Source organism: Colossoma macropomum, unplaced genomic scaffold, assembly GCF_904425465.1.
Source record: "Colossoma macropomum unplaced genomic scaffold, Colossoma_macropomum, whole genome shotgun sequence".
In the NCBI taxonomy this organism is placed as follows: domain Eukaryota; kingdom Metazoa; phylum Chordata; class Actinopteri; order Characiformes; family Serrasalmidae; genus Colossoma; species Colossoma macropomum.
Window position 1 is genome coordinate 31,192,062 of NW_023494793.1, and position 18,558 is coordinate 31,210,619.

The following is an 18,558-nucleotide window of genomic DNA, read 5'->3' on the forward strand; positions in this document are numbered from 1 at the left end:
CGCCTCATTAACTGAACTGTTCCATACTCCTGGTTGCTGTTTCAACATTCCAAATATGTATTGGAATATGGCCAAAGTAGAGATGGCACCGAACCAATACCAGGTATCAGGCTGATATCAGTTGAAAACTAATCCAGTATTAGAGGGAGGGGGGAGGGAATGAACCTGATCCAAACCTATAACAAATCTGAAGTGGCACACGCTCACATTGTGTGATGTAATGTTGTGGTATATTTCTTCCTGTTAAGTAGTAGTGTTTGAGTAGTTTGAGAATGATGGCCTACTTTTAGATACTCTTAAGTCTTAGTAGTTTTTAAAGGGAAAAAAAAAAATTGTGAATCGGTATCAGAAGATACAGTTTCAACATCAGTATCAGAAAATAAAGTGGTATCGTGCCATCTCTAGTTCAGTCCTCCAGTCATGTGAATTCATCTGTAATCAGTTTGTACAGGATGGGTACAAAGTCTGACATTTTAAAACCTGTGAAATGAGTTAACTGAGTAAAAACTAAACAAGAGATTCACTATCAAAAGGTTGAGGTCTCTAAGTTCTGACACAAGACCAGCTCCTTCTTCTACCTCTACCCACTAAAATCTCAGTAACCAAGTAAAACACCTCAGCCAAAGTGGCAGAGTGACAGGTCTTTGTGCTTGTGATAAAGAGTTTTATTAAATACAGACAACCACTGAAGCTAAAAACATGGTAAACAAATTCTTGCTCTGTACAGATGTAGGTGAGTCCACTGTAATTGGAAGAGAATATGTACAGCTGTTCCAGTCTTTCTCTGTATGTGTTAATGCTTGTGTCTGTGTGGTTTTTCTGAGGGTGTAGTCACCCATTGGCAGGGCACATGGGAGGGCACTCGTTTAACCAGATGATAAAGGGTTTTGTCTCTCTCCACGCTAAAAGCAATGCAACACACTCCACAGCATGTTCGGCAAGCCTTGCAATGGGGTTAATGATGGACCGATTTCATTCTCCCTCACTATACCTGTTTGGGACAGTGTGCGTCTAACGAGCTCTGCCTTTTTAATTTGGTTTAATTTGGTTAATTTGGTGATAACTGATGTGTTGACTATTGAAAAAATCTTCAAGAAAAAACACTCTCCAGTACATTGCACCCTGATCTACAGTGGCAACCACTCACTCAGGTAGCGCGCTAAAGCTTGGTTGGAATATACACTTCAGCTAGTGCACGAAAGCTTGGCTAGTGTACCCTTCACCAAGTGCACTTCCACACACAAACCACTACACATTTGCAGTCTTTGTCAGTGGAACATCAGGGGAGCAGCCTCAGACCAGCATGGGTTTACACAGTGGGTTAGTATGACGTGTGTGTGTTTGTATTTGACCACTGTATGTATGTGTATTTTTCAGTGTATGTGTGTTTGTGTGTGCATGTAGTGGCTGTTTTTTCAGCTCACTCAGTCAACAGTTTAATTTCCTTCGCGAGGAGGGAGTTGATGTTGTAGGCAGGATCAGCTGCACTTGGGGCGTGGCCTATTTCGGTTAGCTCCGCCTCACTCTCACTGGAGGTGGAGCTTGTACTCATGGTGCTGACGGCGTCAGGGATGGCACAAGTAGCGACAGGTGGGCACACCTCCGGTGGGATACACACTTCGGTGGGGATGCACACCTCAGGCTCACTGCTGGTCTCGCTGGCACTGGACACCACGGACAGCAACGACATCTTGCGGTTGAGGCGACTGGGGAGGAGCGACAGGGCGTAGTCTGCCACAATGCCAGCCACATCCATCCCACAGGCCTGGTCGAAGGCAATGAACCCCACGTTGGCGTTGGCCTCACACACCACAAAGGAGCCATCATTGAGCTGCAGCAGGTCGATCCCGCACACATCCATGCCCAGGATGTTGGACACTTGCACAGCTAGCTGCTTGCCCTGTTCACTCAGAGGACACATCATGCCCACACCACCTAGAGAGAGAAGGAATACGTGTAAGACAGAGTTGAGAGTGTACCGTAATATTTTGTGGATTTAGCCTATTGTGTAACCCTAATATGATCCATATGTAGCAGTTCTAGATGTACAGTTTCAAGACATGCCATGGTTTTAAGTTTATGCCTCAAACTTACTGGTTAACCATATGAATCTGACAAGTCTGTTACTATACCCAAGAAAAAATAACTAAAACAAAACAAAAAGGCATTAAGCCACAGGCATCAAAACACAGGCCACATAGGTTTTGGTAGGGCTGTAAAATGCGACGGTTTTGCATGTATTTGTAATAAAGTTATGTACATTCTGTTATAACTGCATATGCACACACCTTGTACACAGACATGGTTAGTGAATGCATTTACTTGCACTGGCACGTAAGTGTGAGTGTGTATGAGGTTCTGCAGCTAAATATGGAATGTTTTATAGCATTGAGGTTATCTTAGCACTAAAAACAATTATACATTAATATTGGGACGTTGCCGATCTTCAGGACCAATAACCAACATTTATTGAGTGCACATCAGACATAAATATGAAAAAAGTAATGAAAAAACATTCTTTTTTTATTTGATTATCATTTATGCTTCCATTTAGTAAATGGCATAAAGCATGATCATATTTTTGTGTCTTTGGAACATAATTTGGATTTAAAAAGGTCTATGCAAACACGCTGCCAAGGGCACGTTGTTAAGGATGTCATTAAGAAGGCAGAGGCAGTGCTGCTGTAGCACTAACTACCCTAAACTGATCTAGCTGTACCAAAAAACAAGGAAAAGACTTCTGCTCTCATTTTTACATCAACAGACTAACAGGGTGGCACATCAGTCACTGAGAAAAGAAAAACTGGACGAGTTATCACCGTCTACTGAAGCCCTAATTCTAATGATAATTTGTTTATTAGTTAGTTTTAGGGAAAGGCTAGTCTGTGTTATTCAAGCTTTGTCAGACAAAGAAACCTACCATTTTAGCTTACAGTAACCTAAAGATTTCTCACAGCCATTTTTTGACTAATCCAAACAAACCCATATTACTCCATAATACCATAATATGTGTGTGTATGTGTGTGTGTGTGTGTGTGTGTGTGTGTGTGTGTGTGTGTGTGTGTGTCACTTTCTTTGCTTTCAGTAGCCTAAAATTTAAGGGTATGTAGATTTGGTTTTAAGGCAATTTGTTACTATTAAGGCCTTACATTTGTAAAACGTAATTTTAAACAAATTATAACTTTTGAAGGACCCACAGGCACCTTAGTTATGCAAGCACAAGGGCCAAGCGAGTTGAATCATGCCCTGAAGTGGCAGCTCTACAACTGCTGCTGGTTCTGGTCTGCAATTTATGCTTCTCTAAGAAACACATTGTGCCCCTGGATACTTATGTAAATTTGTACCTGTTCTGTGAGACAAGGCGTTGTGTGTGCATGTATGGGGTGGTATAATATGAGGCTACATTGCCAGATCATCAAACTAATTTCAGGCTCAACTTAAGGTAGCACTGGGCTGAGCAGCTCAAGGCTACCATAAACTGAACCAGTCAGCTCACAAGCAATTAGCTTCGTACCACACCACCCCACCCCTGATCATACCGAGGGAGCAGTTGCTTTGCATGCGTCCGTCCGTGGAGCAGCGCAGCATGGACCCAATGACCCTGCCGCCTACCAACACCACACGCACATCCCGCCCATGGCTCTCCTTCACATACTCCTGGAACAGGTACGGCGCCTCATGCCGAATCAGGTGACAAAGGTCGGCCAGGTGATGCTTGTCCCGCGCCAGGAACACCGCCTTACCTACACAGGTGACGAGACATACACGCTATTAGATTCCACACAACTGCACAGTTCTCAGATACTCTGTACTTAAGCTTCAAACGTGCAGTTTTTAGGAAACACTTGTGTGTGCGCGCACTTTGAGGACAGTGTTGGAGGTTAAAACCTCTTTAGGCTAAAGACCTTGCAGGGATACATCAATAACATTTTTTTCAGACAGAGTTCACATTCGAGTACATGTTTTTCAGTATTTCTCGATATCAATACCAATACATACTGAGCAACCTACTTAGAATTAAGTAGTTGTTAATACAAATGAGTGCAGTGCAGCGTAACAGTTAAATTCTTAAAATCTAGTGGATTTTAAATGACGTGCATTAGCAAACCATGTTACAGCAGTTATCTTGGATTGAGTAGCGTTGTGAGACTGCGTTTTGTTCCCTATCAGATAAGCACTTCATTACAGCTGTATGTCAAGTATGTTTCATAGTTTTGATCCTATGCTCATCTATCTCTTTCAACAACAGTCTCTGTAACTCAGCCACAGCAGGAATCACATCAGAGCTCAACTGTCAAAATTGTACGTCTTGTTGGAGTCTTTTTGGCTGGTTAAGCAGTAGTTGAATGTCCTCCAAAACCAGGCATCTTGTTGTTTGGACACCTCGCATTGTACATTTGAACAGACCATCGCGTACAACCAAAGCCTACGATTTACATGCTCACACTGTAAAAAATGCTCGGTTCGACTGACGTGCCATGTGAAACACAGCCTCTACAGACAGCTCTGTCTATTAACAATTTCTAATAAACCTGTTTCATTCAAAACAACACGCTGCACACACAAGTAGGACAATGCGGTCTCGCTATTTTGATGTCTGAAATGTACCTAACCACACAACTAAGCCATTCTATAGTTTTAAGACCTTTCTGGTAATATAAATCAGCTGCTGTCAAATTCAGTATGAGAAACATAATGCCATCACCTAGCGCTTAATAAGCTGGATTACTTGTTTTGGTGAAGGGTAGGTCAGGGTTGGGGGCATTTTCACATGTCAAGGTAGAATCTTACTGCTGTATTTTATTTGACAGTGAATAAGAAAGACATCTCAAAGAGTATGTGTTTGTTTGTATTATTGTGTTCTTGTTTGTGTGCAGGAGGGTGAGGTCTTTGGCATGCAAGTTTTAACCTCCAGCACTGTGAAATTCATTACATGTTCACATGCTCTGGGTTTTGTCTAAATACTGCAGTAGTACACAGTTTTTACTAACGATTTCTGAGATATGAAAAACGCTGATCACAGAAAACAACAAAGATAAACGCAGAACACCAACAGACATTTCACAAACCGTCTGACCTTAGACCAATTTTGCAGTCTTGTCTCTACTAATGAAAGAGAACATGAAGATGTTTCTCAAGGCCTGGTCACAGCACACCAAAGTAGGTTCCTTCCGGGCCACAGCTCTACAAAGAAAGCTACTTGTAGGCAATGACATTAATTCAATCCGTGAAGGCCTTACTGATTAGCTGCTGACCTCTGAAGTCTGTGGACTGGAGTTGGACACATGACCTAGTCTAAAGTTTTAGCAGGGAACTCACCCAGAGCTGACTGATGCTCTTTGAGAAGAAAGGGGATCAGTCTGGCATGCGTTTTTAGGTTGGTCTGGGTCAGGAACACCTGCTCTTCATTAACCACACTACTGATGCTGGAAGTGTATGCTGCTTATAATGGTACTCTGCTTAGCTTTTTTCCCTCCCCAGCATGCCTTGTTCTGTTCTTATCGCCCTCATCTGCGTGTGGAATGTCAGAAGTACAGCCGCTCCCAAGAAGAGTGCAGAGGTTAAATGCTACATGCTGATCTGAGAACAGGTCTCTCTCCCTGAGCCTGCTCTGAACCACTGAGAGCAAAGCAAAGTTGATCTTAATCAGTGAGGGGCTTACCTCTGTGTCCGCGAGCATTTTTCACCACAACGGGGTAACCCAATGGCTCTGCCTCATCGATCATCTTACGGAAGTTGTCATGGCCACCTGGAGGCACACACACACGTACAAGTTACCAACTCTGTAATGACTAGACTCTAATTTCCATTGAAGTGTATGTGTGAGATTACTGGGCCATTTTGGACAAGGACAGAGAGAGTGGCGTGATGAAGACAGCATTCTGCCAAACAGACTGATGATCTGCACCTCAGTGCCACCATGCCTTCACACTCACCAGCGAGTCGACTGTGAACGTGCTCAAACTCGCAGAAACGCACACCCTCTCATGATATAAGGATCATCAGTCTGAACGGCTCCAGGATTATTGATCATGTGCGATTTGTTTAATGTTTCTTATTTACTGCCAACGTGGTGTTCATCATTCAGAAAGGATACAGAGTGTCACTAATTAATGTCTATATGCTGTTATCTGTACAAATAGATATGCAGAAATGTGCACAAGTCAGAAACCATTGTTCATTTATTTAATTTCTAGTGGCCACTGAGTTCATTAAGTTATTAATTTTGAAAGATCTGAACAGATTAGATACAAGACAATTCAATTACATTAGGAAGGGAAAACATCAAAGGACAATAAGTTTATAAAAAATAAGGAGCTCCCAAAACTATAGTTAAAAAAATATTTAAAAATATCTATAGGACATCTAACAATGGTAGCAGCAAGACCTGGTAGACCACCAAAATGGTCACTATTAGATAAACAGGACTTAAAGTACTAATCTTAGAGAGACAGAAGAAAACCAGGCTCCACTCTTGCTTCTGAAAAAGTGTTTCTATCCATCACTTTGAGAAGACAATTCAATGCTATGGGCCTGAAAGGATGTGTAGATGTCAAGAAACCCTTACTGAAAACAGGAAAGAAAAAAAGAAAACTTGCAAATCAAACAAAGAAGCTGCTGGTGTTCTGAAAGCAATGGACTGGCCACACTAAAGCCCAGACCTCAATGTGATTGTGTTTGGGATTACTTGGATTGTGCGATATAGAAAATGCTACCAACTTCTATAACTGAACTGAATATGCAGAATTCTCTAAAAAACTGAAAGCAAGTTGCCGAAAAAAATGGAAGTTGGAATAAAGACAAAGTGAGGGCACATTACCTACTGAGAATTTCGTTGTTGAGGCATTTGAGTAATTTTCTGTTAGATATGTTTCTGCTTTTATCCAAGACTGAACATGAGCTTGTACTTCATGACTGTTTAGGCTGGAAATTTTATAAATAAAGGATAGTCTTTTAATTGATTCCAAAAAGCTTTATGTACGTTTGCTATTACAGATTGTTCAAGGAGAGCTGGTTACTGCACCAAATTGAATTATTACTCATAGAACAAATCAAACCACAAACCACTGAACTGTAACTGGAATTCAATCGATGCTCCTACAAGCCGCAACCCTACGTGAGGTTTCGGCCTCTGAAGCAGTGCATGATGTGGCGCTGCTACGAATGCAGAGCAGACAGATGTGTACTGGACTGCAGAGTGGAAAAAGACGAAGGAAAAAGCGAGTGATTTGTGAGGGCCACAGGGAGGAGGGAGTGAGGAGTGGAAGAAAAGTAATTATACCCATGCCTCTGTCTGCTCATCTGAGCTGAAGAGAGGGGTATTTCGCTAGCCTGCAAAGCGCAGCATCATACAGACTGCAGAGACACTGCTCAAGCTGCAGAGACTGCTAGGGTTCTCGCCCAGGCTGCAGATGCTGGTGTGGGTTTCATATGAGCTGTGGAGACTGCTGGAGTTTCTGGTGTCCTGCTCTAAGCTCTTAATACAATGCTTGCTGGTTTCTGCTTTAGTGCACCAATTGAACCCTATTTCGAGCTGTTGCAGCTTTTTCCATCCTCTACATTCTGAAAGAGAGAGAGAGACACGCAGACAGCCAGGGAAGCAAATAGCAAATGTCAGACAGTCCCACGTCACTAAAGCAGCTGCCTTTCTGTCTCTGTTTTCATTCAGATGGTCATGAGTTCTCCCTGCTCTCCCTCCAAACAGAGCCCTGTTACATAAACAGCTCATGCTCATCTGCGCATGTGTGGATGTGGACGTGTGTGTGTGCAGGATTTAGACTCTGCCAGTTAAGTTTATCTGTTGTTTGTCAGAAACGGTCCTAATGCTTTTGTGTGTTAAAAAAAATAAAAAATAAAAGCTTGATCTATTTACCAAACCCCAGTTTTTCCCCCACACATTTATAAACTATGACAATTGACAAGAATAAAGTCAACGTGAATCTGAAATCGTAACACGTATTCTTCCTACCGTGACATATTTCTAAGTGAAAAGCAGTATTAGGGAAAGTCTTTAAGAGCTTGCTGACCGCTTTCGCGTGAGGACTGGTAGGAGCAGGAGGTGAAACATTAAACAACACTTGATATTTTTCCCCACCTGCTGGTGCATGCTAACTCAATCAAAAATCAGAAGATGTTTTAAAGATGCACAGAAGACATTACATCTCGATTTAAGATTACAGAAAAACAATAATTTTGTCTTTTAAATATGATATGATAAATCATGCTTGAGCACCATGAACTGACAAGGTAAAACACTTTGAGTGGAATTGTATTTACAATTGACCTCTGTAAGCATATTTAAAACACATTTAATCATTATTACCTACAGCAGTCTTGAATTCTGGATATAATCAGGCCTGTGAGTAATCACAGTACGCTTCCACAGCATCAAGATTAAAAATGTTTTTTGCTAGGTAATCCTATCAGGTTAGAAAAGAAAGTCACTACAGCTTTGCAGTAGGCCAGAACACAAAACATCTTACAATAAACCTCATTCTTGCTGTCTGTGCATATTTTTGCTGACCAAAGCAGCTGCCCTACTTGTTTTTTCAGTTCTCCTTCCACCACTGGAGTTGCTACAACAGAAGTGGCTGTGCTGTGTTATGGGGTGCGTGGAAGGCAATGGGAAATGAAACACTAAACAATTCAGCAATACCAAATGCTAAATACTGTGCACAAATGTATAAGTATGCAAAATACATTACAAAGTAAATCACATTGTTATAGCTAGGGTAGTGCTTTTTGTTTATGAGGCTTTTGTAACTGTGAGACTGTTCTTTACGTTATGTGTAAAGAACATGATGATTACATCTATACAAATGCTCCCTTTACATTCACATCCATTAAAATTTAAGAATGTCTTTTCTTTCTCCTGTGAAGTTTCCATTCCAGAGATACCAGGTTTTGTTCTGATAGTTACAGTATGTCTATGAAAGCCCAACACTAACTACCTGGGAGTGTGTATGTCTGGGAGAATGTTTATGTCAGAGTATAATGCTAACCGTAGGAATAAGTATCAGGCAGTGGGACTCCATGTCCAGCCAGCTCCTGGAAGGTCCAGAACTTGTTGACGCAGTTAAGGATGGCCTGGGGCCGGTTGACCAGGCGGCATCCCATCTTCTCCAGGTGCCTCAGAACTGTGATGTCACTGTCGGACTGCACCCACGGAGTAGGAACACGCACCACAGCTACCTGCGGGTATGACGTCACCACCTCCTGCCCCACCCGGATCCCTGAGACAGAGAAACGAAAATGTTTAATGTTTAATACATTGCACACATTTGTAAAGCGACTTACTTGCTGTGATTTTTCTCACTTTTTCAATCTCCTACCATATTCTACATTATTAATTCATTCTTCAAACTAATTTGTTGGCCTATTGTGAGTGATGCAATTTTTCCATTCACAATAGGTACAAGACAGAGTTCTGTAGATTTTAATCCTGTATTGTATCAGTAGATCTACTGCAGCCAGACGGTACTGTGTGGAGCATTTTGGACAAGTATCTAGGCAACACCTAAGAGTTGGCTAAGCTCTACATTTGGACTACTGCCCTCCTTCTGCCACACAGACACAAACAAACACAGCCTCTTTCTCTTTCTTTGTTGCCATGCCAAATGAGCTGGCGAATCATACAGACAGGCAACATCTCTGTAATACTGAGTTTCTGACATCTTTGGTCTCCTCCAGAGCTGTTATACAACACCACAGAAGCATCTCGCTCACTGTTTCTCTGCACTGACCCACTAACCCAGATCCTTCTGCTCTGTTTTTAATGCTTTAATTACCATCTCTGCTGTATTAAATACCTCATATTCACCATCAACTTGCCTTAATTACTTACACATGCACTAATGCACAGAATTATAGTCTAGTCAAGATCTACTCTGTAGCTCACACATGCAATGTATTAAATCTCATTGTCTTGTTTGCTGTCATTTCAGAGTGAATTAAATCAGAAAATAGGAAAGCGTGTTGTTAAATGAAGTGATGCTGACAAAGCAGTTTTGTAAATATAAGGATACTGAGTTGCTGATTCCTCTCATTGAAAATGCCGCCTACATACACACAAATCCTGTTACTGAGGCTCATGTAGGTGATGCCAAATGTTACTGAGAATGGAAGAAGAAAGCTGAAGCAGAAGAAAGTGTATGTGCATGCCTGCTATAAAAACCGAGTGCAATGTATACTCGAAGAGAGAGTGAGGGAGACAGAGAGAGCATCTGTGTGACCACCTGCTTTCTGCTTCACCATCTTAGGAGGGAGTGGCACACATAAACAACAGCAGATATTACCCTGCAACTCTGTGCAAGTGGCTAGGACAGGATTAGTTATTTAGTGATTGGTTCTACAGGGAGGCGAGGTAATGCCAGTTTACCACAGTTCTCATGGGATATGAAGAGATGGGAGTGGTTGCTCCATTTACAAAAACACTGTCTTTAGCTTGAGATTTACAGCCAACAGTCAATATTAAAATCTTCTTTCTGTCATTCTACATGTTTTAATATTGAGAGTCACACACCTGAGGCAGGACAACACATATCGGCTTGATTTGGGCCAATACTAGCAAATGCTTCTTCAAGTGCCTCCACACAAATCCTTTTCCACAGGATATGATCGATTATTTACCAACGTGTTGACTGACACGGGAGCACACAGTCTATAATAATGACTGAAATGATTCCGACGGGTCAAAATACTGAGAACTGCCATTAAAAATGACCACACCATGTTAAACTAATCCCATCTGAAGAGCACTCTAGTGTCATAAACGTACATTATCAATTTTTCAGCCTCCTATACTAGTTTCCAAACTGTCATATGGTTATAGGCTTGGCACCTCTTTACTTGCAAAGATGTAAGCTAAAGAATTTTTGTACCTTACCTTTTGTTTCAGAGGTTTAAAAAGGTGGCTGTCATCAACTCATCAATTTATTTCATACTTCTCTAAAATCCTTTGCATGATACTTAGGATGATCTATCGATTTCAATTTTAAATGGCCAACTGTCAGCGATCCTGGAATTTTAGACACATAATGGGCATAATGTTTTTGCATGTACATGTAATCAGACTTACACAGCACGGTATTGGTTTCAGAGCGTTCTATTCTACTTAATAACAGTTCTGACAGACATTGCTGTTTATCTTTCTAGCACAAAGCGTCGTCTGCACGCACGCGCATGTTCCTGCTTCTGATGCAACCCTGCTGGCAGACGCTCAGATTTGAACTCACAGTGCCGGACATAAAGAATACACACGTTGTGCGCACGTGCAGATCTGTGTTTTCACTGCTCAGCAATACAAGTAGAGTTAAATCAGTCACGAGTTCTCTGCAGTTCAGAAAGAATTAGGCACATTCAGATGGTAAAATCATCTGCGGCCACATCACCCACCCCCCTACCCCTTCTTTCTCTCACTCTCCCTCTCTCTCCAGCTTCCCTCCCCCTCCACCACCACCAATCCCCTGAGGATTTCCTTTCTGCAGCAGCTGTTGCTTTATGGTTTATGCTTAGCTATTTCGGCCGTGTTAAAAGTTCACATTTTTTAAACGTTTAAAGATGATGCTTATTGAACATATATGTATGTATACATCCACTTACACCCCCCTCCCCACACACATGCATTCGCATAATTCATGCCAAAACCTGCACCAAGCCAGTAAAAAATTTCCCCTGAAGAAAAAGAAAAACACATTGTCTGCCACGTGTACAAGCACTGCTTTTGCAAAAATAGCTTACAATGGTGTGTCCTGTGTAACATGGTTAAATGAATACAGACACACCTGTATGATCTTTGAGTTAATAATATTTACTGACCTTAGAGCTTAAGATAGTGTGAGTGTCTGTCTCAAGTATTACTTGGAAATGACATATTGGTATCGATGGGTTTTTAATATCAAAACGCTGGATTGGCTATTGGAGGGGAAAAAAGAATGTAATCCTGCAATAAATCTATCCTGAATCATCACACACTCACACTAAACTGAAGCTTACCTTATTCTAGACATATTTTATAAGAAGAAACAAATCACTGGAAAAAACAATTATGGTTGGAACAGTTGAAGGCAAAAGAGGAAGAGAATGGCCAGCGAGACTGATGAAAATCTGAGGAATCATTAAAAAGCCATTAAGAAGACTAAAGATCCAAACAAGAGAAATACTATAAGTACAGTCACCAGGAGTTAAAACTGGCTTGTCAGCACTAATAATAATAATAATAATAATAATAATAATAAAATAAATTGTTGTGGGTTTGTATTTTTTCCCTGTGATGTACTAGTACTTAAGTACTGTGAACATCATAGCCTACTTTTAGATGATCATCTCAAATGAAGTGTTTCAAAAAGGTATCAGCTCATTTTAAAGCTTAATGATTTTTTTTTAAATTACATCATGAGTAGCAGCCAATACTTAAGGTTTTAATATCAGAAAAGGAAAATTTAGCACTGTGTCATCTCTAATGCAAAGCAACAAATTCATTCTGAATGTGCTTGTATGAGTTTGGGTGTGTATGTGTAGATGAGTAAATATTCAATGAGTCATTTTATAAAGCAGGATTTCCCAGTTACCCAGATCACTTGAGCCAAAATTTTAACCCAATCGAAGGGGAGCTAAGGAACACATGGATTTTGTACCTGGCTTGAGCGTATTTAATCGATGTAAACCTTTACTTTATATGGAGGTTACTTGAAGGTTTTTCAGAATCACATACACTCATACATTTACAAAAAAGGTTCCTTTTAGAACCATCCAGAGAGGTGAACCAAAAGTGGTTCTTCTTCTGCGCCATAAAATCTATGACATCGCTTCAAAGAACCCTTTTGGCACCTTTATTTTTAAGAGTAAGTGATCCAGCTTTAACAAGAAATCCTCATTTGTGGAACACCTCCAGGACTCACTCTGAGTTTACTAACAGAGAACCTGGTAAACACACTGACGTGTGTGCTCTGACTGAGGTTCTAAGCCCATGATTACATGTGAGAGGAAGTATTAAACTCATGACTATGGTAGCATCTTCTGACTCTGGCTTTGTGCACCCAATCCAGCAGCAACAGCAAAATAGTGTCACATTTCTCATCCTCTGGAGGAATGGCCAACACTGCCATACTGCAGTCCACTCATGATGCGCCACTCACTCTCTTCCAGATACACACACGCGCGCTCACACACACACACACACACACACTCCACCTCCTCACATCTACACCACAGGATATGAAATTCCCACAGTCACAAGTCTCAAATGCATGGCGATCGGTGTATGTGGCTTCACAGCACGTTCTCTGTCCCACAAACAAACACTGCTTGGTTACAAAGAGGCCTGCAGTAGGGATGCACAATGATACCCGAATCATATCGGCATCAGCGGATATCTGCTGAAAACAATATCAGCATCAGACAGATCTGATATATTAAAATCAATATTTGAGGATATATTTATTGTACTCCAGATCAGAATGTTTCGGCTAAAATATCTGCATTTTATTTACTGTACTGCACTTGTAACCTTAAAGACATACAGGTTACATTTCTGCGTAATACTAATCCAGGTAGAAAATGTGAGTCGATCTACATTATATAAATGTGTACTGGCATCATTATCAGCGTCAGAAGATACATATTTGGAAAAATACTGGATACTGGCATCGGCTCACAGTTCCCATACCTCTGGATCCCTAGCCTACAGACTTGATTTGGGTTTGAGCCACAGCTGTGCTCTGTTCACAGACAAGGAAGGGCAATCGTCTTCCTCTTTGGTCATGCAACGTTAAGCAAAAGTCAAATCGCTAAATTTAGTTTATAAAAAGTTCAAAACACATGACTAGCCACATTAAAGCTGTTGTAAAATACTCTGCATATGTATCCATCATACAGTTCAGTTATGCAAAATGTTATTTAAAAAAAATATATTATGTTCATTACCTTACATACCATCTTTGTGCTCATGAAATAATTTGTGACTATTATGTTACTTGCCAACCGAAACCAACTGTTACAAACTGCACTGCTTGGTGGAAGAACTGGTTATTAAACTAATGTCTGAAGACTGTGCATGTTATCACATTACACTGGTCATTGTTTCTAAATGCTGTAAGCCATTTAAGGCTTTGTATTACAGTGACTATAACACAGCTAATGTAGCTTTAGGAATTTTGCTTTGATTTTAATCTGAGTTTCCATTTTTAGACAAAACATGAATTCATTATGTAATTTTGGCCTTAATATCTGACCTTGCTAACGTCAGAACCAGCACTTCAAATGTATGTCATGTATTGATGACGTAAAGTAGGTGGATGTTTATCCACCAGAGATTGTAAATCCCAGAGCTGACCAACTGTCCACTGGCCTAATCTCACAGAATACTGCCCACAGACCTAATCTGACCACCCCAGGAACCAGGCCAGAAGATTACCCTCAAAAACTCGCACACTTGGTGACACACCTCCTCCAGGTGACGTGTTGTTGCGCTCTCTCGGCGGCTCTTTACCCTGAATTCATGTCTGGGCAAATATAATTTGTTAACCAAAAACAAATGGCAAAGTGCCTCTACTCTGAGAGGTGTGATACAGAGTTCAGATGATAGAATCATCCGAAAATCGAGGGTACACTTTAAGAGCTGCAACAAGCACGTGCTACTGCAGCCAGAACAGGAACTGAGTCAGATGTACATCAAATCAGGGACACGCTGTCTCAACAATGAAAGAAACATACTTACACTCTTTCCTAAGGCTGGGTCAACCTATTCATATACCACACAGCACCGTAATATGTTTAAAAATGCAGGGCTCCTGTTTAGTACATTGAACAAAATACACAGCATAAATACGATTTATTTGTGATCATAATTAATAATTATTAAATTCACTAACTGTAAATAATTCTATATATCTGGGAATAAAGCTGACAAAGTTGCGGCGAAGCACAAAACTATTACTCCAACAAACCTTTTGTAATTCTAATGTGATACATAAATGCCTCCTTGTGCACTAATGAAAAATGTCAATCAATAACTAACAACCCAGCCCTACCCAATGATTCTCCTACTGCAGCTGTTCAGATGTACAGATGCTGCACTTCTCCTTGAGCCTGCTAAATCTCACTCTTTCTGACTCATCACTCCCTTTCTCTGGTGACAAATCAAACCAGGTATTTGTCATATCAAAAGCTTTTCCACTGTCTGCTTTCTGTAACAACAACAAATGAATAAGTCATGATGTTTGCAATGCCATGTTACAGTTATTAAGAAAGACAATGCATTGTGAAGAACCGGCCTTCTACCCTCAGCCATTGAACCCGGCCATTCACGCTCACCATCTCCATTTGTCCACTATGTCATACTCCCCGGTCTCTATGCGGAAACTAAACTGCAAAAACTGCCCATTTTGAAAGTATTGTTTTTGTGATGTCACAAAAAACAACACATTCACATATCTCTGCATATTCAGCCTACAGCAGTTTAGCCCCGCCCATTCATGCTGAAGTTACAAGGAATGTTTCAGCCCAGATTGCTTTTTGTATAAGCCAAAATACAGGACAGCCAATCAGAGCAGAGGTAATTTACATCAAAAACAAAATACTAAATGAAAAAATGTTGTAGAATATGGACCCTTTAAATGTGTATACATAACATGACCGATGAAATATTTTGGTTTCATTCATAATTTATTAGACCAACCTAGTGGTGAGGTTACACCTGTCAAACCAGTAAACATCAAAGAGTAATAATAGCCAGACACATAAAATCTGTCCTTATCGTTTGCAACTGTCTAATTCTACAAAATTCATGAATTTTAAAAAAAAGAAAAGCGCCAAAATGGTCTTTCCTTTAGGTCCTTTAAAGCGTTTTACAAAGGAACCAGCCTTAACTGGTTGCCTCAAACTACAACTAAAGCAAAGATTTCTGAAATAGTTGGAAACAGACATGTTTTTCCCTCCCCTAAACCGTGTAATTTACAGCCTGTGGGGGTCTTCAGACTGACCCCTAATGGCGCGCCATCGCCGCTTGCGCCTCTGCTGCTTTTCTCTCCGGCTGCGTCCAAATCCACATACAACAATCCTGCACATACTACACTAAAAAATGCGCTAGTGATGCTGGTGCACTATTTTAGCACACTATTTAGTATGGTAGCTAGTATACGTGGTTTTGGACGCAGCCTTGGTGTGCCAGATACTCGTGACCGTAGCTACATGCTGTAACGTTACGAATGAATAGTTATCATTTCATTTGGCTCGCAAATCCGAAACAGACTTTAAACCGCCTCGTCTGTTATCCACACTTTATTTTCCCGCATTTAAAGACAAAATGGTCGCCTCCTCCAGCATCCCTGCGGCTATGCGAGGCTGACTGGAAACTGGGTTAGGCGGTCACTGTCACAAAGCTTAGCATGAACTAGCCAGCCAGGCTAACTGCATCATCACAGGCACAATGAGCTTCCATTCAAAACAAATCACACCAGCACATGCCGTAACTTACCGTTCAGTTGTTAGTTAACTAGTTACATAGATGGATAGATATTTATGTGGAAGCTTTATACCACGCCTATTAGGACAAGGCCATGTTAAATTAACCATTTTAAACCAAAATTATGCGCATAAGAGTGAAACAAATGTAACGCTAACATATTGTCGTTGTGTTTACCTAGCTGTCCATTGGTGATCGTTATGACAATCTCATCCATTAACAGATAACGGAACTCAACGTCGTCCTCCGCACATCGCTCCTTCAGAGCCCGCAGGATCTGAACTTGAGGATACTCCTGGCTGATGCGCCGATCGGTCACAAACCACACCCGGGAGCACATGTTTAATATCGAACTAAAACGGATTCAGCTGCAAAACAAATACGATTAAAAGCGTTAAAAGTGCTCCAATCAAGAGGCGCCGACGATTCGCGGGAGCGCGGGATCCGAGATCGGGGAGTGACGGGAGAATAAAGCCGGTGCCAAAACAAAACAATGGGATGCAGCAGCTGCGGCGCTTCAGGCTAACTGCGTTAGCTGGACCGGTCAAGCCACGCTTTCACTTATTTTCCTTCGCCGACTGCCAGTTTCTCCCGTTTCACCCGATCCAGGACCCCCGCTGGATAACGACTAATACGGCCAACGTAAAAGTCTGAGGTAAAAAAAACGAAATTGAGTGAATTTCGTTAAAAAAGGCGCGAGCTGTTGTGCCCTGCTCTGAAGCTATCGGCCGATAGCCCCCAACGAGGGCAAGAGCTGAACGCCCCTTCCACAAAGCGAAAACAAAAGCCTCGCTGCTGCAGAGCACCCGCACGCTACCGGTATGGCCGAAAAAACTCAACAAAATGGTGGAGCAGTGATGGAGAGAAGGCGGTTCGTCGGGGCTCTCTCGCCTCACTCGAGGAGCGATGCTCTCGCGCTGCCGAGCGAAACTCTCGCGATCCACGACTCACAGTGCTGAACGGCTCGGTAAATCTGCACGCTTATTTTCAACCCCGCGATTTTCCTCTAGCACGCGCTTAGTTTACAACTCTGGCTCCACAAACACAAAAAAAAAGAATCTCCGCCAATGAGAATCGGGCATTTACTCCTCTGCCGACCAATAGCGACAGCGTCTCTGCAGCCTCTGCAGCGCTCCGGCCAATCAGAGCAGAGAACGCGCGGAGGCTCGCGTGGCTAAGGCAGCCAATGAGCCAATGGCGCGCGCCGCCGTTATTTTTTTTGGCGCGTGATGAGAGAGGGGGCGTCGTCGGGAGCGCGCGTTCTTCCCCCGAACCGGTTCAGACCGGGTTTGGGCGGGTTTTGGGGGCTCACTTTGTGCTGCTGAAGTCTACTGAAGTGACAGGACTTTAAATAAACAAGCACAAATTCATAGCATCACTGCGATAACGCGGCTCTCTCAGTGTTTTACCGTGTCTGCTGTTTCACTTCTCTGCTCTTCATTGCTGAATTCTGTGGGTCTGTGATGCTGTGATACATTTACTGCTTTTGTGTCTTGTGCTATTGTTCTGTTCACATGGTGTCTTGTTTGTAACTTTATTCCACCTGGATTGCTGTGTGATCTTTTGGGTTTGAGAAATGTAAATATAATTGATCATCATCATCATCATCTATTTTATTATTATTAAAGCGGTTTTTTGTGGAGGGTGCGATTTAGAAAGAGAAATATAGAGCATTCTAACAACTTTAGAAAGTCATGAAGGGCTGAAATCCTCTAAGGTCTGTCATTTAGACATGTAAGGTAGAAATATATGGGAAGACATATATGCGGAACCCATGTGACCTTCGTGGGAAACACAGAGGTAACGTTACGATAAAAATGACCCAGCTTTTGCATTGTTTATACCGTGCGTGTGTGCGTGCGTGTGCGCGCGCTGCGGGAGTGGGTGGGTGGGGGTTGGGTTTTTTTCATGATGTCACATTTGACCAATAGCCAACCGGAATGGACTGGTCTTTTCTTAAGGTTACGTTACCTCAGTAACACTGAAAAGAGGAACAGCTTCTGATTTAATCTGGACTCTCAACAATGAAGGCGTTAAAAGTAGGCTAATGAACTGACTAGACTGACGTGCCAAAACATGTCCTACCGAAAAAATCT

General features: G+C 41.7%; 1 protein-coding gene across 1 annotated transcript; it reads right to left on the reverse strand.

Moving 5' to 3' along the window:
- Window positions 1-58: 58 nt before the first annotated feature.
- Window positions 59-17,513, reverse strand: rimkla (ribosomal modification protein rimK-like family member A). The gene is made up of 5 exons (XM_036579162.1): window positions 16,640-17,513; window positions 9,003-9,233; window positions 5,663-5,749; window positions 3,540-3,743; window positions 59-1,935 (listed from the first exon to the last, which is right to left on the reverse strand). Exons 1-5 carry the CDS (start codon window positions 16,800-16,802, stop codon window positions 1,421-1,423), a joined length of 1,200 nt encoding a protein of 399 aa, XP_036435055.1. The 5' UTR covers window positions 16,803-17,513; the 3' UTR covers window positions 59-1,420.
- Between the last annotated feature and the right edge of the window lie 1,045 nt (window positions 17,514-18,558).

What these genes read in the sequence shown, in the direction of transcription:
- rimkla (XM_036579162.1), bottom strand. Translation starts at nt 16,802, where the DNA reads ATGTGCTCCCGGGTGTGGTTTGTGACCGATCGGCGCATCAGCCAGGAG. An exon ending in GCCTGATACTTATTCCTACG is followed by an intron (nt 5,750 to 9,002) that starts GTTAGCATTATA and finishes GTGTGCCTCCAG; the next exon opens with GTGGCCATGACAACTTCCGT. An exon ending in GCAAAGCAACTGCTCCCTCG is followed by an intron (nt 1,936 to 3,539) that starts GTATGATCAGGG and finishes TTCTCTCTCTAG; the next exon opens with GTGGTGTGGGCATGATGTGT.